We start from the raw sequence: 14,358 nt of genomic DNA on the forward strand, positions 1-14,358 counted from the left end.
TCCTCCAACAGTCTATCCAATCTCCTTCCATTTCAGCACATCAAAGAGGGATAATTCAGGCTGTAATCATGCACTTCTGGTATGTTAGAATGAATTATCTTAATCTCAGGTTCACAAAAAAGACTAGATGTAACAGGAAGAAGCAGGAATAAGCCCCTTTAGCAAGAAAGGACTAATACTTTCTTTCATCTTCCCATCAGGGCTGTAGATACACTAGGGAAACTGGGTTTGTCGTTTTCTACTGTCTTTCTACTATCGAACAATCTAGGGAAACTTAACTGAGATCTGAATTAGATTACATGTTATCCATCTGATTTATGTTTGTATCAAACCTCTTCTGTCATTGTTGCCATGAATAACAAGTTTTAGTTTCCCAGCTTGGGGACCTCTCTTTTTTCTCCATTAAGAGAAATCAAAGTAAAAGGCAAAAATAAACAGCTTTATGATAGACATGAATAATTATAAAGCTAGAATTATAAAAGTAGCGCATTATGGTGATTATAAAAATTCATGTTTTAATATAACAAATTTAAATTACTTTTGCAAATTACATGTCTGATAGAGGAATATACTTAAAGATTTTTCCAATTTTCTTCCCATTTTGTAGGCTGCTCTTCTAGTATATTTTAGATTATTTCGATCCATTGACGCTTTAAAAAAATTGAAAAGAACAGTCAGTTTGAGAAGGTATTATTCAGAAAGGCCTCTTATGCTCTCTATAAAATCTGTTTTATTATACTCACAGCATTGCTACATGCACTTGTTCTTCACTGTTTCAAACAATTGCTTTAAATTTCCTGTTCAGTTCTTCAGTGAGTTCTAGTTTATTTTGCCACATGTTGTTCTTCTCCCATCCTGTCTTTTAGTCGGGAAAAATGACTTCAAAAGGGCCAAGAATTCTGACATGACAAAAAATGAAAAAGAGAGGGGAAAAAAAGAATGGAAAAAAAAAAGGCTTATGAAACCAAAAGGGTTTGCAGGAGAAGATCAAATGTTAGTTACAGCCAGCGCCATTTCTTCTTGAGTGTCCAGTTTTCCGACAGTATGGCTTTTCAAAAGCTTCGTCATTGGCTTCCTAAAAAATTTCAGGGAAAGGATCTCTGCGGCTCTACATCCCTCTTATAGTCAACTTTCTCTATTGGCAGTTCTTTTTTTATGTGCCGAACGGTGACAAATATGCCAATTTAGTTTCTTCAGCATCCTTTCAGAAAACCTCAGGAAATTTGACCTAAGAGTTTTGTAGATGGATGTGTTCTCCCAAGTTTGGAACACAGATAGATAGCTGCAAGTATGAGGGTCACTGAAAATAGGTGGAAGAGGACAGAGAGTCACCTGGCTGACTCCCACGTGGCCTTGTTGTCCTGAGTTCTCCAGCATTATCATGATCATCTGTTGGCTGTGGCTCTTAGACAAGAACTCATAGTTTAAGGACCTGTTCAGTTTGCTGGTCCTTAATTCTAACATTGTGGACAGTGAAGAACTCTTAAAAACCTAAAAGAGAGTTTTTCTAGAGGGCTTAGGTTCCTGTCAGAGTTTGAAGCGCTATTGAATCAGGAATCACCACTTCTTGCTGTGAGGAAAGACGCACTGACTATTTCGATTCCCTTTAGTTCTTTCAGTCAGGCTCCTGTTCACAGGCTTTTGTAGCCCTCAAGAGGGATTCCCTGCTTACATATGCTCAGTAAATTCCTCAGTATGTGGAACAATCATGTTTTAGGATGCTAAATTTTATCCTTATATAGGGCACCCTTATGTTACGTATTTTCTTTTGAAAATAAATTCCTTCAGTCTGGAAACCTTGTCATCTTCCAGGTGGCTAAAGGTCCAATATTTGTACCTTTGGGCAATACTCCCTTCAAACTACTTACTCTAAAGTTAGAGTATACAGCTGGTATACAACTAATACTATATTTACTAGCTTTAGCTGATACTCGGAAGGTTGTTACTTCTATGCCTTAGCACTGTTTTTTCACCAAAAACAAATCGTATCTTTTTGGAGTACATCCTGCATCTCAGAGTTTAAGAGCCTGCTATACTAATAAACACTAATTTAACTGAGCTTACGTTCTGAGTATCATTGTCTATTAGGAATATGAAATAAAACAGGTGATTGAATATATTCTATGTATAAGCAGTCTGTCTCTTTGTAAGATGCATGAATGGCCAAGTATATACGCTGTTGCTTGCTGTGCAGACGTTAGTTATCTCTCAGTATATAACCAAGCCTCTGGGCTGAACCTATGATTTGTCAAAATAATTTGTCCCAGAACATGTCAAACCACTAAGTTGTTAAGGTTGAATATTTTTTGTTATTTTGAAAATCGTTCATCTAGTCCTTCTTCATGTTATGCTTTGCCATTATTACCTGAGGTCACTTACAGAATCTAAATTTGAAAGAATATAGCAAAAGGGGATTAGTCATAGGTAGTCAAATAAACTATTCTTTTCTCATGGTCAACTATCTAAAGACAAAAGTCAGTATTTTTAGTCACCCTTTTTTTTTTTTTTTATTCCTCATCTTATATTCACTCCGAAAGCTTCTTGAGCTTATCATAAAGTGGTAGGTCAAGTCTCATACTTGACTGACAGATGTAGAACCTTGATAGTTCTGTGCTGATAGGAGAGAAGAGAGGAGAGTGTTGTATATCCAACTTCATTACCTTTGAATCATCTGAAGTTGCTGAAAAACATTATCTCGTACCAAAAATTAAGGAATATTTGTCATCATGATTCTATTTTTCTGATACCATATGATTCTGTGGTTTTGTCAAGGAAAATATGTGTCTTTAATTTTTAACTAGCCACTAGGTGGCAATTGCTCACAGGTTAAGATGTGCCTGGGAATGCATATACATGTGTGTATGAAACTCTGGTATTGCTATGGTGACCTTGTTCATTTTCATATTTTCTCTACTGAGCTACATGATGTAGTTTAAAAAATAAGAGCTTCAAACTATCTTGAAATTATTTCTCATGTAGAAATCTTAACACAAAATAACTGTTTATTCCTTTGCAGTAATAGATTCCACTGTGGACAATAACTGAACATCTGAATTTTCCAAAAGATGAATCATCAAATTTTTCATATTTCCGCTGTGTAATTTCTCATGGGTGCCTTGCCATCAACTTTGGAGGTGCCAGTTAAATTGAGTGAATTGAGGTTGAAGGTGCCCTCAAGATTCAAAGTCTCATTGTTCTTCATTTGCAAGAATACTATCCTAGGCAATCTGCAGTTTTCCTCATGATTCCTCCAGCAGCTTTGGTCTTTTACAAAGGAGCAAGCAGAGTGTTGAAGATTAAGGGAGTAGCTCCCTGAACCTGTGCTTACATTTCTTCTCTGAGTAATTAACTGAGCTATGAGAGCACAAATTATCCCCGCAGGGTTCCCAATATATGCAGACCCACTTAGAGCAAGAAAAGACAATTGAAAAAAAGGACAAGGAGTGAGAAATTTTAAAGAAGCATAAAAAAAGAGGGAAAAATACTGCAAGAATAAAAAGTAACTTTTTGGATATGGAATATAAAACTCAAAGGAGTCATCATCCACCAATCTATTATCATTGTAAGAAATGGTGGTCTGTACAGCTCCAGAAGCAATACAATGCTGGACATCAAATAGATGCCATAGATTTAAAACATTATTTTGAGTTACATTTTGTAGAGTTAAGTTTTTGTTCAAAGAGAACAGGTGTGTCCTAATTATTTTCATAAACTTTCTGGAGAAGATGCTATTAAGAGAAGCTCTGGCATTTTTTTTCTTAATGCTTACATTTTTGCTAGAAGGGTACATACAGTTCATGAGATAAAACTAGAATTTCTCTACTATGAGCTTTCTTCAAACAGGAAAGAAAATCTGTGTTTTCCTTTCCTAAGTATTAGGGAAAAAAGAAGAATTCCTGAAGCAGGCTCTATTAGAGTAATTGAATCTGACAAGATCACAAACCCAGTAAATATTCTTGCATATAAGAAGTGCAACTAGAATTTGCTTTTTACTGATATTGATAGCCTCAGTAAAACAATATTAATCACACTATTATCTGTTATTTTGCTGTAGAGTTTGACATCATGCCTCACTGTAATAGCTGGTGGATTAGTCTCTGCATCAGGAAGGATGTGCATTATAGCTTTACCTAATATAGCCAACAACTCTAAGGGAAAAGGCTACCTGCTTCCTTATATCTGTTCTATCTAACTCCTTGGCTGTTTCTGAGCTTCCCTGATGATGACACATTCATACTTGTACATTTTTGAATGGCTACACTTATTGCAATGAATAAGCTTAATCTCTGTTCTTAATTTCAAATAAAGTTTCTAAAATAGGCCCTAGATTGATACAGAAACACAAATTTTTTTTCACAACTTGTCTTGGGCATTAGAGCATCCTTTTTGCAAGAGTTGAATGCCTTATGAGAAAGCTATGTTGTGAGGCTTTAATAGAGCCATCAAGAGTCCATCAGTTTTGTCTTTGTGAGTCTCCTTGCTGAAATAAAGTCTGCCATTGTTTCTGAATGGCTCTATATACAGAAGCTAGCAGCAGAGGCAAGAATCTAGACTGTCTTCATCCGGTACAAGGGACAAAAGTAGAACAGCTTTTAATAAAGGTGTTTTCAGAACCAAGAAAAGATTGGTAAGCTGTATGGGAACACTAAAGTAAGGAATACATCAGGATCATTAAGGATGGATTATAGGATCAATAAAACTGGAATATGGGGGTAAGCGAGAAGACATCCGGAGTCGACATCAGGAATCTACAACTTTAATAGTCCATGGTAAAAAATTTTTTATCATGCCTATGCTCTTTGCTTTTCCAGCATGATGCTTTTTGAAAAGTTTAGCTGAAAAACAGAGATCTGACAACCTACTGGATGCCGGGAAAATGCATTTGAGTAACTGAATTTTTACAGGGGATGAGGAATTAATTCTGAGCATCAGGTCCCTGCATGGCAGGTCCAACTGTCAAAAAAAGGTGTCAGCTTTGGAGACCCAGGAGAAAGAGCCAGTCTGTTTGTTATATTCAAAGTGACCTTAATGCATTCAGTGCTTGGCTAGAGTATGTTCAGAAAGGAAAAGAGTTTTAGTTAGACTTAACAAATGGTATAGAAAAAAGATGCACAATGGTAAAATTGATCACTTGCATATAAGAATTTGATTTTGCTTTATCCTTGCTTCTGTGCTGCTCAAGTCATATTTTACCTCAGAGGGCTTTTTTCGTTCTAATGCCTTGTAGTATGGTTGTTTCTCACTTTTTAATTTTTTTTATTTTAAAAGAAAAGAGAGCTTGCCTCAGAGCTTGCATTCTAAGATATGATGTGCCAACTGAGTGCTAATTTCTGCAGGAAATATTTCTGTCTTTCTTTATTATGGTGTTATGCTACAAGTGTATTTCATATAAAAGTCTTGCTTGGGAATGAAACCAGAGTTTCTATGGCTTTCCATTGTCTCATTCCATTGAGTGCTTCGATTCTAGCTCAGTCAGAGATCGTGTGAAGTACGGAGAAGACAATGGGTTGGCACTGGGATAAAGAAATCAGTTATAGTAATGTCCTCTAAAAACAGAATCATGGAATCACAAAATAGCTGAGGTTGGAAGGGACCTCTAGAGGTTGGCTAGTCCAGCCCTCCTGCTCAAAGCAGGGTCCGCTAGCTCAGGTTTCCCGGGACTGTGTCCAGCTGGGTTTTGAATGTTTCCAAGGATGGAGACTCCAGAGCCTCTCTGGGCAACCTGTTCCAGTGTTCAACCACCCTCACAATAAAAAAATGTTTTCTTATGTTTAAATGGAATTTCTTGTATTTCAATTTGTGCCCATTGCCTCTTGTCCTTTTGCTGGGCATCACTGAGAAGAGTCTGGCTCAATCTTCTTTACACCCTCTCATTTATATACGTTGATAAAATACCCCCAAAGCTTCTCTTCCTGAGGCTAAACAATACCAGCTCTCTGAGCCTCTCCTTGTATGTCATGCTCAAGCCCTTAATCACCTTTGTGGCCCTTTACTGGACTGGCTCCAGTATGTCTATGTCTCTCTTGTACAGGGGAGCCCAGAACTGGACACAGTACTCCAGGTGAGGCCTCAGCAGGGCTGAGCACAGAGGAAGCAGTTCCTAATGTAGCCCAGGATGCTGTTAGCCTTCCTTGGCACAAGGGCACATGTTTCTTTAAATTACTTATTTTCTGAAGATTTATTTAAAAGATGAGTTGTTAACTAATTTACAAATGAAAGTACATTTTTGTACTTTATATAATAACATTTTTCAGAATTATTAGTAACGCTTCTAAAAATGGTTTAAAATTTTCCTGAAGCAGGCTTCCTGCATATGCTGTCAATGAAAACAAGACAGCAACATAGTGATTTATTTTACCATTGTAAGATAGATTTTTGAAATAAATTTTTGTCCATTTCACTTTGTTCAAGCTTTTGAAACTAAAGAGTTAAGAAGCAATAATTTGTGGGAGTAACTTTAAACAGTACTTTAACCCATGTTGAAGGTTATCTTATTAAGTAAATGTCAATACCAATACAGAGGCCAATGAAAAGGCTGTAAAATGGTCTCTTAAGTGATCCCAATTCTGACTGAAATCAGAATTAAAACATTATGACAAAATTTTTAAAAAATAAGGGAAATTAGGCTCCCACGTTCATGTCCAGGCACATAGTAAATGACTTAATTTTCTCAAGTCCTGAGAGCCTGTTAGCTTTTTTGGCCACTTAAATTGCATGTTATTCATACTGACAAGCACTGATCCTCCCCATCAGATAGTCCAATGGAAATGTTAGTTCTGTGCACAGGTTAAATAGCTATATATCATAAAGTGTGGGCTATGGCATTACAATGACCACTGACACAGCTGTGTTCTTAAATGTTACTAGAAACTGAAGAATAAAATATTCAAGACGTTATTTTTTCTGTATCAAGCTACTGATGATTTGAGAGACGTGTTCCTAATTTTCTTGCACTGTGAAAATGGGATGTATATTATATGGTAGTGTCCTATCATTCTGTGTGTGGTGCTGTGGCAGAGGTTCAGCTTTAATATATTGTGGCACTTTAACAGTGATGCTAAGACTAGAAATGATCTATTGTAAAATGTTGTAAAATGTGGAAATGATCTTGTTTTGTTTTGGGGGGGGGTTATTCTTTTAATTCCACTTTAAATGTTGATAAAATACTTCCCTTTTAATTTCAATAGCTTTTGCAGTTTGATTGCATCCCTCCTAAGTTAAAAATAATGATTTTGTGTTCAAAATTACATAGAAGGTGATCATCCTCATTTGGAAATTATATATCACTATTCCCAATTCCTCAGTTCATAAGTATTACATAATATTAGTATGTTCATCTAATTCCTGAAGCATCTGCAAATTAATTGCATGGAATTATGAAAATTGAGCTTGAAACGCGTTATCTCTTGTCATGTGCCACCTTTCTAGATGATGAGGTATAATGACACAAAATAGCGGAAGCTACTGTGCAACGTTTCTTGCTTTGCTGAAGATAAATGAACCCAGATCATTAGAAATAAAGTCTAGTAATCTGTTATACTTAGTCCAGAATTATGTTCATTAATAAACTTAGTTCTTACTTTTAACCTTAGCTGATGTGCTGTACTTAATAAATAGCTCCTTCTATATTTTATCACACATTTCAAAAAGGGAAAGATAGATGTTAGAAAAGCTTCTGGAGAAGATTCTGTTCCCATAGCTTAAGGTAGTGTTCGGATGTATTATTTGCTTGAAAGTAATGCACAGATTTCTGCCACCATATCCAAAAGATTCAAGTTAAAAGAAAATGACCTTCTTTTGGGTTACTCAGTATGTTCTTTAGGCTCCATAAATTAGGTTTTTTGAAGTCTGACGGTGACAAATAATTCTCATAAGTTCCCGAAAATCAAGGAAGAACAAATATTCGGAAAACGGAAGTGTGATATTTTCTTTTGAAAGGCAAGGTTGTTAATCTTATTTATTATATGACATTAGTTTCACTAATGTTTTTATTCTTATAAACTGTTCATAAACCAGTTTTCCTAAATTTTCACTTACTAAGCATTTTGGTTCTTCTTATTTATAGAACATTCAAGGTATCTCTAAACATCCAGTTAGAGTTATAAAGAAACAGTACATAAAAGGTAAATTAAGTTTTTATTAACTTGAAAAGGCAAATTTATCTAATTATTTTACTGAGTTATATGATAAAATGTTGTATCTTAAAACAGACCAGTAGCTCCAACATGAAAGAACAGATCATTGATGCACAGTTATACATTAGCATTTAAACCAATTACTTAACTGCTGTTTTTTCCCTTGAGAAGGTTGCTGCTTCAGCACTGATCTAAATACTCATAAATTGTTAGATTTTCTATTCCCCTGGACTATCTCACTGTTCCTTTTTCCAGAGGAAAACTTATGCATCTTAACTTTACTAAGCATCCTACGGACTGTTTTGTGTGCATTCAGCTCATAAAGCTTTTCCTGAGGAGTTAAGTTGGGTCATTTTGATTGAACTCGCAACTAAGCACCAACAGTTGGTCAGAAGCGTTGTGTTTGATTAAGGAAGTGGGTCTCAGCAGAGATGACTCAGAGAGAAGCAAAACAAAACCTAGAAGAGCATTGCCCAAGTAATAAAGGGAGCAACCCACAGTAGTGGACTCTAATATAAGGGTGGTTTACACAAACTCTCCTTCTTGAAAGCCTTACAGCCATAGTGCGGAGATGCTGCTCATTTGCAATACTTGGCTCTTAGATGAGGGTGGCTTTGCCATTTCACAGCTACTCAGTCCCTCTGTTAGACATTATTGTACAGATCATAAAAGGGGAGTCTGAGGCAATAAAAAACTTTGACAGCAGTTTTATTTTGTCTGCCCATTTGATTTTTGTAAGTATCTTTTAATTAGAAAAGTTATGTGAGCAGCGGCTGTGTAAACTGTAGCACTGTACATTCTGCAGCACATAGGCCTATCTGGGAGTTGTCTGATCAGATTCATTAATGATCTTATAGATAATATGTGCTTCTCAAAAATATATTTCCAAGTTTTCCAAGTGTGTCAAGACATGCTTATTTTTCCCACTATTATGCTATCAGCTGTCAGTAATCATTGAGCAGCTGAATTCCATTGCCTTCCAAACAACCATACCTTTCTATGTCAGCATTTTTGGATTGGGGTTTGGGACTACTGTTATGTTTGTCTCCTCTCTAGGAAAAGAAGAGGAAATAGTAACCATTTCTCCAAGAACATTATTTGTTTCAAACAAAGGATATACATTTTTAGCAGCAGGTAAGGTAACTGTTGTTACTGTTCTCATACATATTAGTATTCTCAGTTTCGTGATCTCTCCTTCCATTTTCTTTTGCATGACATTACATATTGCAAGGCTGTCAAATTCCACATTAAATGATTAATAATGTTGTATGAGGTATACTCCTTTTTGTGTTTCAGACTAACGTCCTAAAGGTAGTTGACACGTAAGCCATGCCATTAGGAGCTTGTAGAAAAAAAGAGCTAATAAGCTAATTGACACCTGAAGATAATGAAGGAATCAGGCATCTTGTGATCTGTAGCTGAACTATAACTTCTTAAGGAGAAGCTTTTTATGGGCATCTGTTTTTGTTGAGCAAGAGGAAATGACTGAATGGTCTAGGCTTGCACTTTCATTTGTGAAAGTTTGGTTCAAATGCAGATACATTTTTATTTTAGAGCAAGAGATTTATTTTAACACTCTATTTGCTAGATTTTTCCCATATTGAACTAAGGATCCTTGCTGACCTGTCATCTGATCCAGAACTTTTGAAACTGTTCCAAGAACCTGAAACCGCTGATATCTTTACCACACTGGCTTCTCAGTGGTAAGAGAAAATATTGTATTGGATATTAATTAGACAAAATAACAAGAATAACTTGAATTATTTTATTACTCCATAGTGGTAATAAAAGACAATGTTTTGTTACAGTGGTTATTGTTAATCAAATGCTATTTCAGCACTGGGAATTAGATTTCCTCCTCTGTCTTTCTGAGCCATTCACTGCTGTCATAATTACTGCATGTCAAAATATTATAATCCAGCTGACCAATATGAGCCTTGTGACTAAAACTGAGGGTATAATTTATTATGAAGTGTATACTGATACTTTCACACTGTATTCGTATTCACCAACACTTTTTAAAATACTAGATCAGCAGTTAAATAGGTTATCAAGCTGAAAGATTGTAGAACAAGCTCTCTCAGTAAAAATACAAGCATTTTTGAAATCTGCTTGCTTATCCAGAGAAGGTTTTGGAATCAAATTACATATCTAGAAGAAGCAGAGATACTAGAGCTCATGGGATTCCTCTGAATTCGTAGGGTTAGTACTTGCATCTTCTGGTGGATGGTGGCATACTTGCAAAAAGCACGATGCTTCAGTCATTTAAAAAAAATAGTTCTTAGCTCCTTTACCCAACTAATAAAGAGAGAAACCTACAATAGTGGACTCTAAGGCAAGAGCAATCTACCTACATACGCTCTCCTTCTTGAAAGCTTACAGCCATAGTGTGAAGATGCTGCTCATTTGTTAATTATTGTTAACTAATCATTAGTTGATTATTATCGTTTACAAAGCTCATGAGACAGCAAATGGAAGGATCAACTATCAAAAAAGAAAGAATATTAGTTGCATAGCTGTTTGGAGGTATTTCTTATTGCTTCTTGTACCATTGTGATGCCTAAAAAACTCAGATGAGATTGGGACTTCCCTTGTACTAGAAAATGCAGAGGCATTCATTAAGAGACATGGCAGGTCTCCAGAAGTTTATAGTTTGAACAGACAAGTCAGACAAAGATTGAATAAAATGCTGCAACATATAAGCGTTTGAGAATCATATTATGTACATCTCATGTGTTTTCTATATACTTTCATTGTTTTTGTCACTCTCTTTTTTTTTTTTTAAATCCTTTGTCCCTGTTTTGTGTTGGAAGCTCGTTAGCTGTGAAAAGAAAGCAAAAATAGAGGTGCTGAATTCATTAGTCTTGATCTAGCACAGTTCAATTTCTACAGTTTCTAAATTTTTGCAGGCATAACCTTCCCAAACACAGTATTTCTTACTCGCTGCAGTATTTGCTAATATATTCTGAAGTAGAAGAAGAAGCAAAATGTACTGAAATTATAATTGTTCTCCTACCAACAACTGAATCAGGGCTTGAGGCATGTGCAGTCTGAGAGGACAGAACTCAAGGTCACAAACATCCCAAAGAATATAGCTATGGAAAGATCGCCGTAGCTCTTTAGAGTCACTTAGAGGCTTCTATTGATATTATAATCAATCCTTAGCTCTGACATGATATCACTAGAACCTCGTGCTGGAGTTAAATCCTTGTTTTAGTTTGGAAGTATTTTGCGAATGTATGCATGAATATGAGTCAAATTTTGTCTCAGCTCTGGGCAAGGCTCCAGAAATATTGTTCTATTCAGCAAACTCACAGCTCTTGGCAGCTGCCAACTTCTTATAGTTGCTACACAGTAACTTTAAATTTAATGAAATATTACAGGCAAATATTTTTATCAGACAGAAGTGTCATGATGTGTCTACAAAATCATTACATAATGATTCTGCAAAGAGCTGCTGTCTCTTCTTTTAAGCTTCAGGAAAACTAATGCTTGGAAGTAACTTTCTATTATATGTATTATATGACTGCTATTAATTACAGAAACATGAAGGGTGGGATTCATCTCATCTAAGCTCGGGCATCTGCGATATACCTATATTTCCTATATAGTAAATGGAGAGATTAATTTGACCTATTTTTGATGTTCTCTGTGTAAATAAGATCAATCACATGTTAAAAGTGTGTACTTCTCACAAGTACAAAGTATGTCTGGGTGGCCAGCTCATTTGTAGGCATTTTAAGTAGTGCAAAGACAAGCAGTTCAGGGAAAAGGCTGTATATGTTCTTTTTTGAGTGTAGCCAGTATAAATAGTTGGCAAACAAAAATATCTGCTAGATAAAATAACTATCTAATTATCAGAACACAGCAAAAGTCTGAAGATATGGGATTTGGTTGTTGTGTACTATAGCAACTGTACAAATACACATTGCTTTAAAAAAGAATGCTGAATAATCACATATACGTGTGTTTAGAAGTCGTCTTGTATAGTTTGCACAGAATAAACTGAAGTAGTTGAAATTAGATGCACAAGATTTTAAGCTGTAAAACAATACTTAACTCTGAACCCTAAACCAGTGTAAGTAACTTGAATGATCCAAATGAACTATTAGAATGGATTCTGTGCCAAGGATGGGACTGTCTTCCAGTCCTTGCTCTGCCCCGACTTTGCTTGATTTTTGGAATCACTTGGTCTTTTTTGGTTTTAGTTTCCTCTTCTCTAATATTGCAATAATACTACAAATTCATTTGTCTTTTACTGTTACTTTGCATACATTTCTGGCCCTTGTGCATAACTGGAAATTCTTTAGCTAGTTGTTTCTGTTGGAAGCAGCACAACTGTCCTGCAAGCTTCCACCTCAGACCCAAACTGCCTCAACCGTCTTTCATGGTGATGGGAGTTTACAGTGGTATAGTGTCCTTCTATTGATACACAGTACCTTTAGTATAAATAGTTAGTTCATTAACTTTATCTTGGTTGATTTCCTTTTTTCCACCATAGGAATTAAAAACAGTCAGGGGAAGGGAGAACGAAACAAACAACAAACTCCTGTTATCTCCTGTTTGTCTCCTGATTTGCACTGGGTCTTGGTTCTGAGGCTTTAAACTTCACGCAGCTGGTAAAGCACAACTGATATGCCAAATCTTTTATTCTGTTTGAAAAAAATCACACAGTGCTGCTAATTATAAATCTTTTCTAACACATCACAGATGACTGGAAAACCTTGACCAAGGAAGTTTTTGTCTAAGAGGAATCTATAAAGAATACGTTAGTTTCTCAAGCTCCCTCTTAGAAGAAAAAATTTAAGTTGATATCAGTGTCTGATAGCATTCCAGCTTCTGAATGCATGTCAGCTGGTATCTTTTAGCAGTTTTCTGCATCCACAAATCCTTAGACTAATAAATATTAAATCATAAATAGTAAAAAATATTCATATTATTGGACAACATAAAAGTGAAGCCAATCTCAGAGTTCTACCAAAATTTATACCAGTTTATTCACTTAACAAATTTTTTTTTCTTAGTTTCATGGCTCCCCCACTGAAACTTAACCCTACTGCTTAGCTGTCCTTTAGGCTAAAGCTTTCTTTCTGAAATCAAATATTTTGAAAAACCTTTACAGACTTTTTAGTGTTTGACAGCAAATGCATATGGTGGGCAGCTTCTGCAGAAAGATTAGCTATGTGAGTTTCTGATTGAATTAGCATCTCTTACGTATGAAGGCTTTCCTTTCTTGATTTCGTTTGGCATGCTCTGCCACGACTCAGTTTGTCTCTGGCACCTTGAAGGTATGTCCCTCTTGGAAACCTGGTAGGTCTGTGTTTCTATTACGTGTTATTCTTACGGCATCTTCACTGGTTGGTGTGGATGCACAAGCATGCACGAACCCAAACTGTGTATTTACACATCACAACAGAATGCTGAATGGAGGTGCTAACTCAGATGTTAAAGCTCCGTCATGTGCAACACCGTTACCCAACCTAATAAACCCAGCTGATAAGCAGTCCTCTCTGCAAGACCAGTTAGTTAGCTTTGGTGGTGTACTCCTATAGCTAGCTTTCAGAGATGGCCGGTTTCAGAAGTAATGCAGCCTCCACAACTTGGGCTTCCCTGCATTATGCTCAACTGTTTGCTATAAATGCCCTCAAATAGTTTTTAAGTATTGCATGTTCTGTTTGACGGGACTGTCTTGAAATTGCTATTAAGATAAAAGTCTTTGGGAGGTTGATGTTAACCCGGCTTACACACATTTCTGTGTAATCTCATGCTTCATGATTGAGACTTTCAGGTGCTTTTTCTGCATGGACCTTGTGACCTAGTGTCTTTCCCTAGCAGAGTGGCTTCTCATTTTCTCAAAAAACTGAGTAGAAGCTGGGCTTGTTTCACCCTTCCCTCAGAATGCCCTCAGAACGTTGGACAAGACTATGTTGTTTGTACTCCAAAAGATCCAGACCTGTGGTTATGACGCTTACACAAGTACAGTATAACTTCTAGGACAAAAGCATCTCAAAGAATTCCAATTTCTACAGGGTAGATCTCTGAAACATTAAGATGTAAGTGCTAAGTCTTATTTTATTATTTACTGTGTCTTAAACATACAATAATTTTAAAACCTAAATAAATTATTGTGTAGTTGCCTTTAAGATACTTGTAACTATGAACCAAGTAAACTTCATGCTAGAAATGTAAGATTTGATTACAGACTTAATGAGTTTGATTTGCA

At 36.1% G+C, this 14,358-nt stretch overlaps 1 protein-coding gene across 1 annotated transcript in view; it reads left to right on the forward strand.

Moving 5' to 3' along the window:
- The window catches only part of POLN (DNA polymerase nu), a 121,338-nt gene that overhangs the window by 50,313 nt on the left and 56,667 nt on the right, over positions 1-14,358 (forward strand). Inside the window, exons 16-18 of the mRNA XM_068943556.1 lie at positions 8,066-8,123; positions 9,192-9,269; positions 9,724-9,838. Of these exons, the coding sequence (XP_068799657.1) occupies positions 8,066-8,123; positions 9,192-9,269; positions 9,724-9,838 (251 nt within the window). The remainder of the gene's footprint in view (positions 1-8,065; positions 8,124-9,191; positions 9,270-9,723; positions 9,839-14,358) is intronic.

This window comes from Struthio camelus, chromosome 4 (assembly GCF_040807025.1).
Source record: "Struthio camelus isolate bStrCam1 chromosome 4, bStrCam1.hap1, whole genome shotgun sequence".
In the NCBI taxonomy this organism is placed as follows: domain Eukaryota; kingdom Metazoa; phylum Chordata; class Aves; order Struthioniformes; family Struthionidae; genus Struthio; species Struthio camelus.